At 37.0% G+C, this 14,341-nt stretch overlaps 1 protein-coding gene across 1 annotated transcript; it reads left to right on the top strand.

Moving 5' to 3' along the window:
- The first annotated feature begins 8,670 nt into the window (after window positions 1-8,670).
- LOC311080141 (uncharacterized protein) lies at window positions 8,671-13,873 on the top strand. Its single transcript, XM_084109912.1, has 10 exons — window positions 8,671-8,896; window positions 9,042-9,236; window positions 9,360-9,461; window positions 9,766-9,904; window positions 9,993-11,395; window positions 11,661-11,858; window positions 11,945-12,043; window positions 12,327-12,465; window positions 12,555-12,749; window positions 13,306-13,873. The coding sequence occupies exons 1-10, from the start codon at window positions 8,675-8,677 to the stop codon at window positions 13,350-13,352; spliced, it is 2,739 nt and encodes a 912-aa protein (XP_083966038.1). The 5' UTR covers window positions 8,671-8,674; the 3' UTR covers window positions 13,353-13,873.
- The last annotated feature ends 468 nt before the right edge of the window (window positions 13,874-14,341 follow it).

The following is a 14,341-nucleotide window of genomic DNA, read 5'->3' as shown; positions in this document are numbered from 1 at the left end:
AATGAAAAATAATTCTAAAGCATCTCAGTCAATGGTAATTTCAACATTTAACAATACATTGTATAAATCTAAATTTGTATCTGTTATGTAATGGACCTGAACTAACATGAACTAACAATGTTGTGTTTTATTAACGTTAACAGATATAAACTAGACTAAAGTAAGTCTGTCATGACAAACTTTGATGTTGGCTTGAAAAAGCTGACCAGAAATTTTGAAGTAGTTTAAAATTGTAAAAGCATGAAGTTTGAAGCCGATACATGAACATGAACTGTTGTGTTTATTAATCTTTTTACGTTTACATTATTAATGCACTGTGACATTGACCGTTTTATAAACTGACAATAACAAAGGTTAATAAATGCTATAAAAATATATTGCTCATTGTTATATAGGCCTACAGTAAATGCTCACTGCATTGTGTCGTGTGCTTTTCTACGGATTTTGTTTTTCTTACAGCAAGTAATTATTTTCTAAAACAACTATATGGTTGAATGAGAAGATACTTTACAGACTCTATAGAAATGAAGAAGTGAATTGAAGATGACAGATTCCTCATTCCGAAAATTCAATTCAACCTGGAAGTTATGAAAGGTATTTTTTCTTTCATGCGTTCACGGAACTCATCCTCGTATATGTGCTATTGTCTTCTGATAGTTCCCGAGCACATTTACACACTGCAGAACATGAGACAAATACATGTTTTTGTAGTTCAGAAGCTCTTTTCTTCTTGTAATGCACCACCCTCTTGTCTATCAGAGCAGAAAAAAACTTGTTGGACCAGACCAAGAGACAAGATTTGCTTTGTGTTAAAGGTGTGCTCAGTACACAGTACAATAAATTCGTATCAGTTACCCCAGGACTACAAACACAGTCTTAAAAAACAAAACAAATTATATATATATATATATATATATATATATATATATATATATATATATATATATATATATATGAAGAGTTCAGATTCAAAAGCCTCTAAGTGCCATCTGAAATTGAATGATCATTTGTATCAAGCTTGTATATTTAAGTTCAGTAATTTCACTTAAATGGCAATGAAAATAACCTATTAATTGTCATTTAAGTGAAATTACTGAACTTAAATATACAAGCTTTATAAAAATGATCATTCTAAAAGAAAATTTCAGATGGCACTTAGAGGTTTTTGCATCTGAACTCTTCATAGTAACGTTACGTGGTTGCTGGCAGGCAGACAAGGAAGACGATTATAATCTAATACAGGTTTATTAAACAAAGATAGCAAGACACATGCGAACAGGACGCAACACACTTCACATAGACGATAACCGACAGAACAGGGAGGATAAATACAAAGGGTAAATGAGGGAACTAAACAAGCAAAATAAATTAATCAGGGACTAATGAGAACAGATGCAGACATGACAGGACATACTCGTGACATATATAAGAAACAACTTCTATAATGCAAAAAAAAAAAAAAAATTCTTATATAGTACATTTATCTTGTTTTGTTTTTATCTAAAGATTCTTGATCACACTTAACTTCATTTTTTTATCAGAAAACAATACTTAAACTCTTTTTGCTTCTCAAGTAAATATATCTTTACTGGAAAACAACAAAAGAAGAAGAATCATTTTTTGCTGTGCAAGGCCAAAATATGTGCCAAGATTCTTTTGTTGTTGAAATAACATACATGATCATATACAATAAGATATGTTAATACCTTTGGTATTTACAAAGGGAAGAAGAGGATTACAATGAAGGACTGTAAAATAAATTAAGTATAATCATCCATTTAAACTTAATTAAAGAAAATTTTAGTTGAATCTCATATAACATAAAAAAAACTGCTGAAATTATTTTGATGAGTTAAAGTAATGTAAAAACATGTTGCCATTTCTTACTGATCATATACTTTTTTAATGTCAAGCTATTAAAAAATGGGTTGCACTTTTGTCTTTTGTCAGACTGAAGAATGAAGAAAAAAGGGTGTAAACAGGAATTCTCGGAAGTCACTCCTGATTGTGCACACGTGTGTTGGAGTTTTTAAGACATGAGAATTTGATGCATTTGTCGCCATCTAAACACTCCAGAGAAACTGGAAAGACAGCTCAATAATAACTAGTGATGATCTATAGGGCCTGTCATCACTGCTATATATCTTATATAAAATAACTGACACACCAGACAAAGTGGAGTCCAGTGGCCTAAAACAGGAGGAATCATGCCAGAGCTATTTAACACAACAAAATAAAAGTTTGTTTGTTTGTTTTTACATATATTTCAAGAGTCTGCAGGTATTGTAGAACAAAACCCGAAGAGGCAGTGATTAGACGAAACCACCAGATCAACTCAGACACACTGCAATAACCCTTTGTTTAACATGCGCTTCTGCCAAAATACCAGTTACTACACTGTGTAGAAACAGTTTAGCAAACAACTACAAAGAAATGGCAAGTTACACACTAAATTAAACTCAATTGAGAGAAAAAAAAAAACAACCCTCAAATTAAAACGTTATTAGCCTACTTGTTTTATTTACAAATAGTATTATTAAATAGTTTATTTGAAATAGTAATTCCTTCAAACAGTATAAGATTAAAAACAAATAACTACATATTGCTCAATAATATTTGTCTAAATCAAATTGGCTTCATAACTTCTACATACATTCTCTTTGACAAAAACTGATTTTCTCACATAGCCTAATGTAGGAGTCTTTTTCTGATGAAATAAACAACTGTGAATGAAGTGATGACGGTAACATGAGATTATTGAGTTATTTCCGCGCGTCACGGAGGATCTGCTGTATTTGAGGTAAGGTGCAGCGGGAATGTATGAAGATGAGCTTCAGTATCGTTTCAGGACTGCTACCCCTCCCTTTTCCAGACATCATGTGTGTTGGGTTTTCTTTTACGTATGTATGTTCAAATAGCTAAGTCTGAAGTAAACGAAAAGTTAAGGTATAAAATCAGCGTCCAGCCCTTCAGGTCCCGCCCTACATGCGAGTTATTAAAGTTAGAGAAGCTCGACGCCTCCATCAGTGATCATTAACTCAGAACATCTCACATACGGGTAAGAAACACTTTAAGATTATTATGAGCATGGCTGTTAACATAATGAGTAATTGATATCTGTAGCGACAGATACATTTAATGAGGTTACATTATACAAAGATTTAACAGATGAGGTACAGGCTATTCCAAAAATTAGAAATGTCATGATTCTTCGATGTATATTTAAAGTACACTCTTAGAATCAGAAGGGTTCTATTTAGAACTCTAGTGTTCGTGGCTGAATTTTAAACAACCTTAAATGTCAAAAGGCTTTATGAGTAATGTTTCAAATGACTCTATAATTCTTAACGGTTTTTTTTTCTTTGTGAAAAAAATGTTTACGAGTTGTTTAATTCATAACATTTTGTAAAATAAGAACTGAATTAAACTAAATTAATTAATTAAAACTAAATGTATAAAACAATCCCATGATGGAAGCCCTAATTGTGAAGCCGATGATGATGTAATTTGATACTCAGTACTCAGTTTCAGTCAGTGTTTAAATCTGCTCCAGTCACTGGAAACAGTCTGGAAGTGTGTTCAGTTCAGTCTTACAATGTTTCAGCTAGTCGTTAAATGTGTCCCCGTCATTAGAAAACAAAATATCAAACGAATCTCAGAACAAATTGCACGTCTATGAGCCATTTTTTTATTTACATTTAACCAACCAACTAATTGTTTGCTTAAAATGTGTTTGTGCTATCATTCTTTGAAACAAATTACTGTTTGCTTTGATATTTAGTTTTATAATGGAAGTACATTCATTAAAAAAAAAATATATATATATATATATATATATATATTTATTTATTTCTGGAACCACAATTCCTTCCTTCCTTCCATTTGGCAATGTACAAAAATAATTACTTTGAATCATTTCCTGCTTTATCTTTTAGATTTATCATAGCAGATTACACATTTTATTGATTGAATATTATATATTCTTTTGAATATACATATATTGTATGGTTGGATTACAATAATTCATCAATTGAAGTATTTTTTACTATTTTTATTTTTTTGTCTTTGTCTATCCTGAAATATATGTGTTGATGTGTTATCGGATGGTATCACAATTACCGAACCTTTTCAGAGATCCAGACTAGGGAATGACTACTAAACTTTTTTTTGTTGTTGCCGAATTACATTGTCTACATTCACATTCAGTTTAGGGGATGAATTCTGAGGATCCATCAATTTCTGTAATTTTTCACTTTGCCTTACTCTGCCGCTCAAAAGTAATGTAATGTTTGTAAAAGAAGTCTCTTCTGCTCACCAAGGCTGCATTTATTTGATTAAAAATACAGAAGAAAAAAAAAAGAAATATTGTGAAATATTATTCCAGTGTAAATCAGCTGTTTTTTTATGTGAATATATAGTAAAGTGTAATTTATTCCTGTGATCAAAGCTGAATTTTCAGCATCATTACTCCAGTCTTCAGTGTCACATGATCCTTCAGAAATCAGTCTAATATGATGATTTGATGCTCAAGAAACATTTATGATTATTATCAATGTTGAAAACAGTTATTTACATTTTTAAATCTCTGATCTTTGATAAATAGAAAGTTCAAAAGAACAGCATTTATCTGAAATAGAAAGCTTTTGTAACATTAAACACTACCCTTCAAAAGTTTGGGGTCAGTAAGAATTTTAATTTTAGTTTTTGAGGGAAAGAAATTAAAGAAATCAATATATATATATATATATATATATATATATATATATATATATATATATATATATATATATATATATATTTTTTTTTTTTTTTTTTTTTTTTTTTTTTATCAAGGATGAATTAAATTTATCAAACGTTACAGTAAAGACATTTATAATGTTACAAAAGATTCTACTTCAATAAAATGCTGTTCTTTTTAACTTTCTATTCATCAAAGAATCCTGGAAAAAAAATTTACACAACTGTTTTCAACATTGATACTAATAATGAATGTTTTTTGAGCATCAAATCATCATATTATACTGATTTCTGAAGAATCATGTGACACTGAAGACTGGAGGAATTCGGCTTTCATTACAGGAATTTTTTTTTTTTTAAATATATTAAAATAGAAAACAGTTATTTTAAATTGTCATAATATTTCACAATATGTACATATATATTTTATCAAATAAATACAGCCTTGGTAAGCAGAAGAGAATTATTTTAAAAACATTACAAATCTTATCGATCCCAAACGGTACGGATTTGAACGGCAGAGTAGTTCAAGTAGTTCAAGGCAGAGAAGGTCAGGAGGTGTATAGAATGGTTGCAGAAGTCTGTGTGTTGTATATATTGTAGTGCTGGTGTGCACATTCAGTAAGAATTAAATTCGTTCATCTTCGGAACACAAATGAAGATATTTCTGATGAAATCGGAGAGATTTCTGTCCTTCCATGGACAGTCTACGCAACTACCACTTTGATGGTTCAAAAAGTTCATAAAGAGATCGTAAAACTAATCCATATGAATTGAGCGGTTTAGTCCAAATTTTCTAACGAGACAAAATGCCTTTATATGATGAACAGATTGAATTCAGGCTTTTATTCACACACAAACATTCATCAACAGAAACAGAAGCTCAAGATCTTGCTTGATTCTCATGTGTTACGCAGCACGTTTGAGCTTCCAAAAGAAGCAGTGAGGTTTGTTCTCGTGTGTCAAGCGGGTAAGGTTGAGCTTCTGTTTATGTTCTCTGATCAATTTTTAAATGTGAATACACGCCAAAATTCAATCTGTTCATCATATAAAGACAATTTGGACTAAACTGCTCAATTCAAATGGATTAGTTTTACAATCTCACTATTAACTCTTTGAAGCGTCAAAGTGGTAGTTGCGTAGATGTTGCGTTCATTACAAATATTTTCATTTGTGTTTGGAAGATGAACGTAAGTCTTACGGGTTTGGAACAACATGAGGGTGAGTAATTGATGACAGAATTTTAATTTAGGGGTGAACTAACCCTTTAATCAATACTCAAATGTTAGTGTTAAGATTAAATTGTTTATGGTAAAGTGCCATACACTTATCATTACCATATTACTTTAAGTACTTTATAGAGCTGGTAAGTCCCACCCATCCGTAAAACCCCAAGTGGACCTCTAGATTGAAAAATCGTCAATGCAAGTGAATGTGAGAAAATAATTATTTTCTGGTCCCGTTTGAATTTTGCCATGAATGTGAACATATGTTGTCTGTGAATTTTTAATATAATTTTTCGTGTGAAGAATGCTACAATTTAGCGGGTAGAAGTTTGATACGGTTAGACTTTGTGTGAGAGCACTTTGTGGACTACAACTCTTCGCTGCTTTCGACGCGTTTCTGAAGAAAGAACAGCCCATTTGGTTTGAATGGTGACATTTGGGTACAAAACACACAGGCATCTCGATCTATCTCCATAGATTATCGCAGCATTAGCACCGTGATTTGACAAGTGGAGGGAAATGTGTTATGGGGTGACGTCACATAGGCGACATGTAGTCTTTCTCGTTATGTCTTTTCCACAACTACTAGCCGAAGAATCATACAATATACTGTCAAACTCGTAACACGAAAAATTATATAAAAAATTCACAGACAACATATGTTCACATTCATGGCACAATTCAAACGGGACCAGAAAATAATTATTTTCTCACATTCACTTGCATTGACGATTTTTCAATCTAGAGGTCCAGTGGGGTTTTACGGATGGGTGGGACTTACCAGCTCTAAACTTTAAGTAAACAAGTAAATTGTGGGAAATAAATTATGTAGAGCCTTTAAGATAAAAATCTGTCTGTCATTAATGGTCAGATTTTAAATTGTCCAAATTCTTTTTTTTGTTGTTGATTATACAACCTGAATTACTTTCTTTTCATTTTTAATTACAGGTTACAAAAATCGAGCTGCAAGATTAACACATATAAATACCTAAAGATCACAGATGGGGAGAAAATGGATCTATGTGGCTATCCTGGGGATAGCATGCATGATGCTTGGAGTCGAGGGGCAAAATACAACAACCACTAGCCCTCTCAACATGACCACCTCTTCCAATATAACCATGAACATGACCCAAACAAGCCTTCCCAACATCACTACAACCCTGATCATGACCCCCCCTCCCAATATAACCATGAACATGACCCAAACAAGCCTTCCCAACATCACCACCACCCTGACCATGACACCCCCTCCCAATATAACCATGAACATGACCCAAACAAGCCTTCCCAACATCACCACCACCCTGCCCATGACCCCCCCTCCCAATATAACCATGAACATGACCCAAACAAGCCTTCCCAACATCACTACAACCCTGATCATGACCCCCCCTCCCAATATAACCATGAACATGACCCAAACAAGCCTTCCCAACATCACCACCACCCTGCCCATGACACCCCCTCCCAATATAACCATGAACATGACCCAAGCAAGCCTTCCCAACATCACTACAACCCTGATCATGACCCCCCCTCCCAATATAACCATGAACATGACCCACACAAGCCCTCCCAACATCACCACCACCCTGCCCATGACCCCCCCTCCCAATATAACCATGAACATGAACCAAACAAGCCTTCCCAACATCACCACCACCCTGATCATGACACCCCCTCCCAATATAACCATGAACATGACCCACACAAGCTCTCCCAACATCACCACCAACCTGACCATGACCCCCCCTCCAAATATAACCATGAACATGACCCAAACAAGCCCTCCCAACATCACCACCACCCTGCCCATGACCCCCCCTCCCAATATAACCATGAACATGAACCAAACAAGCCTTCCCAACATCACCACCACCCTGATCATGACCCCCCCTCCCAATATAACCATGAACATGACACACACAAGCTCTCCCAACATCACCACCAACCTGACCATGACCCCCCCTCCCAATATTACCATGAACATGACCCACACAAGCCCTCCCAACATCACCACCAACCTGACCATGACCCCCCCTCCCAATATAACCATGAACATGACCCACACAAGCCCTCCCAACATCACCACCAACCTGACCATGACCCCCCCTCCCAATATTACCATGAACATGACCCAGACATTCCCTCCCAACATCACCACCAACCTGACCATGACCCCCCCTCCCAATATAACCATGAACATGACCCACACAAGCCCTCCCAACATCACCACCAACCTGACCATGACCCCCCCTCCCAATATAACCATGAACATGACCCAAACAAGCCTTCCCAACATCACCACCAACCTGACCATGACCCCCCCTCCCAATATTACCTTGAACATGACCCACACATTCCCTCCCAACATCACCACCAACCTGACCATGACCCCCCCTCCCAATATAACCATGAACATGACCCACACAAGCCCTCCCAACATCACCACCAACCTGACCATGACCCCCCCTCACAATATTACCATGAACATGACCCACACATTCCCTCCCAACATCACCACCAACCTGACCATGACCCCCCCTCCCAATATAACCATGAACATGACCCACACAAGCCCTCCCAACATCACCACCAACCTGACCATGACCACCCCTCTCAATATAACCATGAACATGACCCACACAAGCCCTCCCAACATCACCACCAACCTGACCATGACCCCCCCTCCCAATATAACCATGAACATGACCCACACAAGCCCTCCCAACATCACCACCAACCTGACCATGACCCCCCCTCCCAATATAACCATGAACATGACCCACACAAGCCCTCCCAACATCACCACCAACCTGACCATGACCCGCTCTCCCAACATGACCATGACCTACACAAGCCCTCCCATGGCAACCAATATAACATTGTCAGGCTCTACTACCATGATCAGCATCATTAATCAACCACTAGTAAGCCAGGTTCTTTTTATTGTTTAAAAATGGAAATAACAAACTTGACTGTTAAAGTGAACGTTCTTTTAAAGGACAAAAGTACTTTAGTAAGTTATTGCATTTATGTTTTTGTTCAAATTAAATTTGACTGTGTTTATTGCAGGAAATTACTGGCAGGGATAAATGTAGGATGGATAGGGCTTGTTTCTCCGCTCCACCCACCTGTGATCCAGGTGCACAAGGTTCCTGCTATTTTCTCTCCACTAGAGGAGTAAGTGGAGCTGCAGATAATTTTACCTTTGAGCTCAGTGGCGAGTCAGATGGTTACATCGCAGCTGGCCTATCTCGAGACAACAGCGTAAGAGATCAAATCCATTCGCTTTTAAATCATATGTTTCATTTAAATCAATATAATAAGAATATTTCAGTACTTTAATCTAAACTTCTGGTTTACTGACTAATTTTCTTTTCACATCCTTAGGGTCAAAGTGCCACCACCATCTATGCTTGTGCCAACATCAATGGTGCACTGAAGTTCATCCGTTCCACACGGAACAATCAAATACTGACTCAAGATAACGCAGTAAGGCAATTTTTCAGAGAGCCTTGCCTATAAAAACATATGGCAATATTAGCAACAGAGATTCTTAACAGAAAAAAATAATAGTATTATATAAAAGCATGGATGGCTTCAAGGAAAATCCCAGTTCTAGAACTATCAACACTGGTCTCAAAAGGTTGCCTCCAAAATCTTTGTAAAGATGCAATAATGCATAAAAACAATTAAAATATACTGGCTCACAGCACAGTATATGACACCTCATATGCAGTTTATGTGCCATCTTAGCAGTGTAATATTAAGTAGCATTACTTCTGTTGTGCTGCAGTTCACCCCTGGAAGTTTTCGTGGCTCCCTCAATGGAAGAACAATTCAATGCATTTTCACCGCTGCAGGTCTCAGCAGCACCACCCGTGCAGCAACCACAGAAACTTTCATCTCCGTTGTAACAGGCAGGATCTCGAATGGTGAGTGCACCACTTTGATCAAGTAACTGACTGACATTTTGTTTTGTAGTAAAAGGAAATCATTTTCTTCCATCTACTCCTTTACCAGGCACTCTGGATTCTCCAGTCACTGTACTGGCCACAAATGCGTCAGTGGACTTAAGCAACCCTAACAGCACAGATGTTTCAGTCATAATAGCCATTACAAATGCCACTGCATCTACTGGCAATGGAACATCAAACAACACTGCATCTACAGTTACAGCAACACCAAACAACACTACAGTTACAGCAACACCAAACAACACTACAGTTACAGCTACACCAAACAACACTACAGTTACAGCAACACCAAACAACACTACAGTTACAGCTACACCAAACAACACTACAGTTACAGCTACACCAAACAACACTACATCTAACATTACAGCTACACCAAACAACACTACATCTAACATTACAGCTATACCAAACAACACTACATCTAATGTTACAGCAACACCAAACAACACTACGTCTAACGTTACAGCTACACCAAACAACACTACAGTTACAGCTACACCAAACAACACTACATCTAACATTACAGCTATACCAAACAACACTACATCTAATGTTACAGCAACACCAAACAACACTACGTCTAACGTTACAGCTACACCAAACAACACTACAGTTACAGCTACACCAAACAACACTACATCTAATGTTACAGCAACACCAAACAACACTACGTCTAACGTTACAGCTACACCAAACAACACTACAGTTACAGCTACACCAAACAACACTACATCTAATGTTACAGCAACACCAAACAACACTACGTCTAACGTTACAGCAACACCAAACAACACTACAGTTACAGCTACACCAAACAACACTACGTCTAACGTTACAGCAACACCAAACAACACTACGTCTAACGTTACAGCTACACCAAACAACACTACAGTTACAGCTACACCAAACAACACTACGTCTAACGTTACAGCTACACCAAACAACACTACGTCTAACGTTACAGCTACACCAAACAACACTACGTCTAACGTTACAGCTAGACCAAACAACACTACGTCTAACGTTACAGCTACACCAAACAACACTACGTCTAACGTTACAGCTACACCAAACAACAGTACGTCTAACGTTACAGCTAGACCAAACAACACTACGTCTAACGTTACAGCTACACCAAACAACACTACGTCTAACGTTACAGCTAGACCAAACAACACTACGTCTAACGTTACAGCTACACCAAACAACACTACGTCTAACGTTACAGCTAGACCAAACAACACTACGTCTAACGTTACAGCTACACCAAACAACACTACATCTAACGTTACAGCTACACCAAACAACACTACGTCTAATGTTACAGCAACACCAAACAACACTACGGCTAACGTTACAGCTACACCAAACAACACTACGTCTAACGTTACAGCAACACCAAACAACACTGCATCTACAGTTCCAGCAACCACTGGTACAACAATTGTAAGTGTGAACAGATTGGAGAGCCAGTTATATTTTTCTTGGTTAAGATGATCTATGTTGTTTTTTTTTAAGTGAAAGGTTTAGTTTTAGCAAAGTCAATGATGTACTGACTACAGTATTGTGTGATGGTAAATTGCTATAATATTAAATTTTTAAGTTAAACTCTTCAGTTTACTTTAGATTTTAGGCATTTTTTAAACATTCTCAGCAGATTAAAAAAAACGTAGCACTGCATTTCATGGCTTCTGTGAACATAACATTGCAGGATAAGGTCACCAGGGACAACTGTAAGAAGGACAGGGCATGTTTCTCCACTCCAGCCATCTGTGATCCATCTACTTCCAATAGCTGCTTTTTCGCCTCCACAAGAGCGGTGAACGGAAGCTTAGACAATCTCATTTTTGAGATCAGCGGGGAGTCGAATGGTTACATCGCAGTTGGCTTGTCTCAAGACAGCAAGGAGGTCTGTAAAAGATTTTATTTATTTCTGATGTCCACACCAAATCTGAGATTTAGGTTCTCTGACTTATTTACCTTTGCGTCTCATAGGGTGATGGTGACACCATCTATTCTTGTGCCAACGACAATGGTGTAGTGAAGTTCATCCGTTCCACACTGAACAACAGCATCCTGGCTCCGGATAACACAGTAAGACTCCTTTCACAGAGCTTTTTCTCTGAAATCCTCTGCCAAGGTTTGCACAGATGATTCTTGGCTATAAATTACATGGTTATGAACAACAACAGGGAATGCTTTAAAATAAATGTAATGGTGCAAATGTATATTAGACAGGAGCGAGCAACAAAGAGAAATCCAGAGTGGAGCTGGAGAGTTAATATAATGCTTTGAGGTGGAGGAGAACTCAACTCACTTTAAGCCCTACATTGTAGAAATATATATTTTTTTTAAATGTTACTTTTTTGTCTTGCAGTTCAGTCCTGGATCTTTCCGTGGCTCTGTGAACAAGACAAAGATTCAGTGCATTTTCATAGCCGGAGGTCTCAACACCAAGACCCGTGCGGCCAACACAGGCGCTTTCCTCTTCTTCTTCACTGGCAACTTTACAAATGGTGAGAGCGAAATTTCAATTATTGAAATACTGAAAGAGAATGCAGTTAGTGACAAAATTAAAACATTTTCTTTATTTCCATTTCCTCAGGCAATCTGGGGTCTCCCGTCACACGAATGAGTACAAATTCGGCAGTTGATCTAACCAACCAGAACAGCTCAGATGTTGGAATAATTACACCTGGTACAAATACAGCCTCTAGTACCACTTCTTCTACTATTACAACTACTACAACAAAACCGACTACAGGAGGGAGCATCGCACTGCAGCATGCAGCATCCCAGGGTAAGAACTTGATCCTGCCACATCAGGGGCTACTCACTACAGAGCCGGTAGGTGGAGCTTGTTGTCTAGGTCTGCCCCTTTGGATGTAATGGGTGGGGCTTGAAGGATCAGCCACGCCCTAGCCCTAACATAACTAGGTCAATCTCCACCCATTAGGTCCACAAAGGTGGAGCTGGACGTCCTTTGGTCTGCAGTGAGCACTTAAACAGAGTAACACAAATGACTGCTCTTTAGTTGCTAAATTCATATTAATTTAGGCGCTGTTTACACGACACCGTTTTCAACTAAAAATGTAAAACTTTTTAAGTGTTTTGGCCGTTCAGTTAGAGGACACCGGCGTTTTGGGCGCCTGAAAACGGGTTTCAAAGTGCACGCTTTTGAAAACAGTCTCCATGCAAACAAAAAAAACGCATATCATTGTCTAGATTAGACTAGCATACTGTACAATACAGGTTATACATAATGACCTCAGGTTGAGTCATTTTTATTTCTTGTGCTTTTTAATAGTCCTTTGTTAAATAGTTGAATTATTCTCTTTTTCTTGTCTTTTTTCCAGCTGCTGTGATCATTCTCTCAGGGATCCTTGCAGTCCTCCTGTTGTAAGGACACTGCCTGGACGTGTCTTTTGCTTTATTAAACTGGTCGATGAGCACTGAATGCTTGATGAACCCAACACTAAAGTATATGTAATTCAGCACATTTATACTTATATAAAGTGCAATATTGTGACTCTGGAATGAAGCAAGGATTTGAAAATATGGGGAAGAGGGAAATACATCATTTATTTAATCTGTGTGAGAAAGAGTGTGTGCATGAGACCGTGTGTGTATTCTGCAAATGTACTGATACTTAAAATCAGGCTCCTGCACAAAGCGGGCCGATGTGAATTTGTAAAATCGTCTGTTAATGTAATGGCGCACGTGTGATGCCACCAAGTGGCTGAAATGTCTAGCAATAGCTAAGAGGATTATTTTTAAATGTCTTTAATTTATTTTGTAATGAACGTACACTGCTGCCTCAAAACATTGATTGCCTGTGAGTTATAAATTAAGTCCGTTGTATATTTTCTGAAGAAAAGAGTTATGCATAATAAAGTGATTTACATGTTCAAGTAAACAATAAAATTGCTACATCAGTGTTTATTAACCGGGGTATACCAACCCAAAAAATGGGTCAATGATGACAGCATGAAAAGAACAATGCTAAATGCAAACATTTAGGGTAGTAAACTAAATAATAGGCTAAACAGAAATGGAGAAACACTTGCCATATTGTTGGTAAAAGCTGTGCGTCAATCAACCTCTACAGAATTTCACCACTAATTTTAACACTTTTATACAAGTGTGGGATGATCAAAAACCATGAACAATTTTTTATTTTATTTTTTTTTAATTATTCATTATTTTAGTAATGTGTTGGGTCACCATAATGTGCCCTAATATAAATCTTTTACCTTACAGGAATATTCCATTAATTTTAAAGATGATATTAACACTGTTTGAAACCTGTTTTTGTCTTTCCATAAGGGAAACCACACTCTTGTGATTTCTTGCCAACCCTCTAATGTTTTTGTAAACTTTGTAAAATCCTAT

Source organism: Abramis brama (genome assembly GCF_963993115.1).
Source record: "Abramis brama genome assembly, chromosome: 3".
Taxonomy (NCBI): domain Eukaryota; kingdom Metazoa; phylum Chordata; class Actinopteri; order Cypriniformes; family Leuciscidae; genus Abramis; species Abramis brama.
The sequence above is the reverse complement of the archived record's forward strand: the minus strand, read 5'-3'. Positions and strand labels throughout refer to the sequence as shown.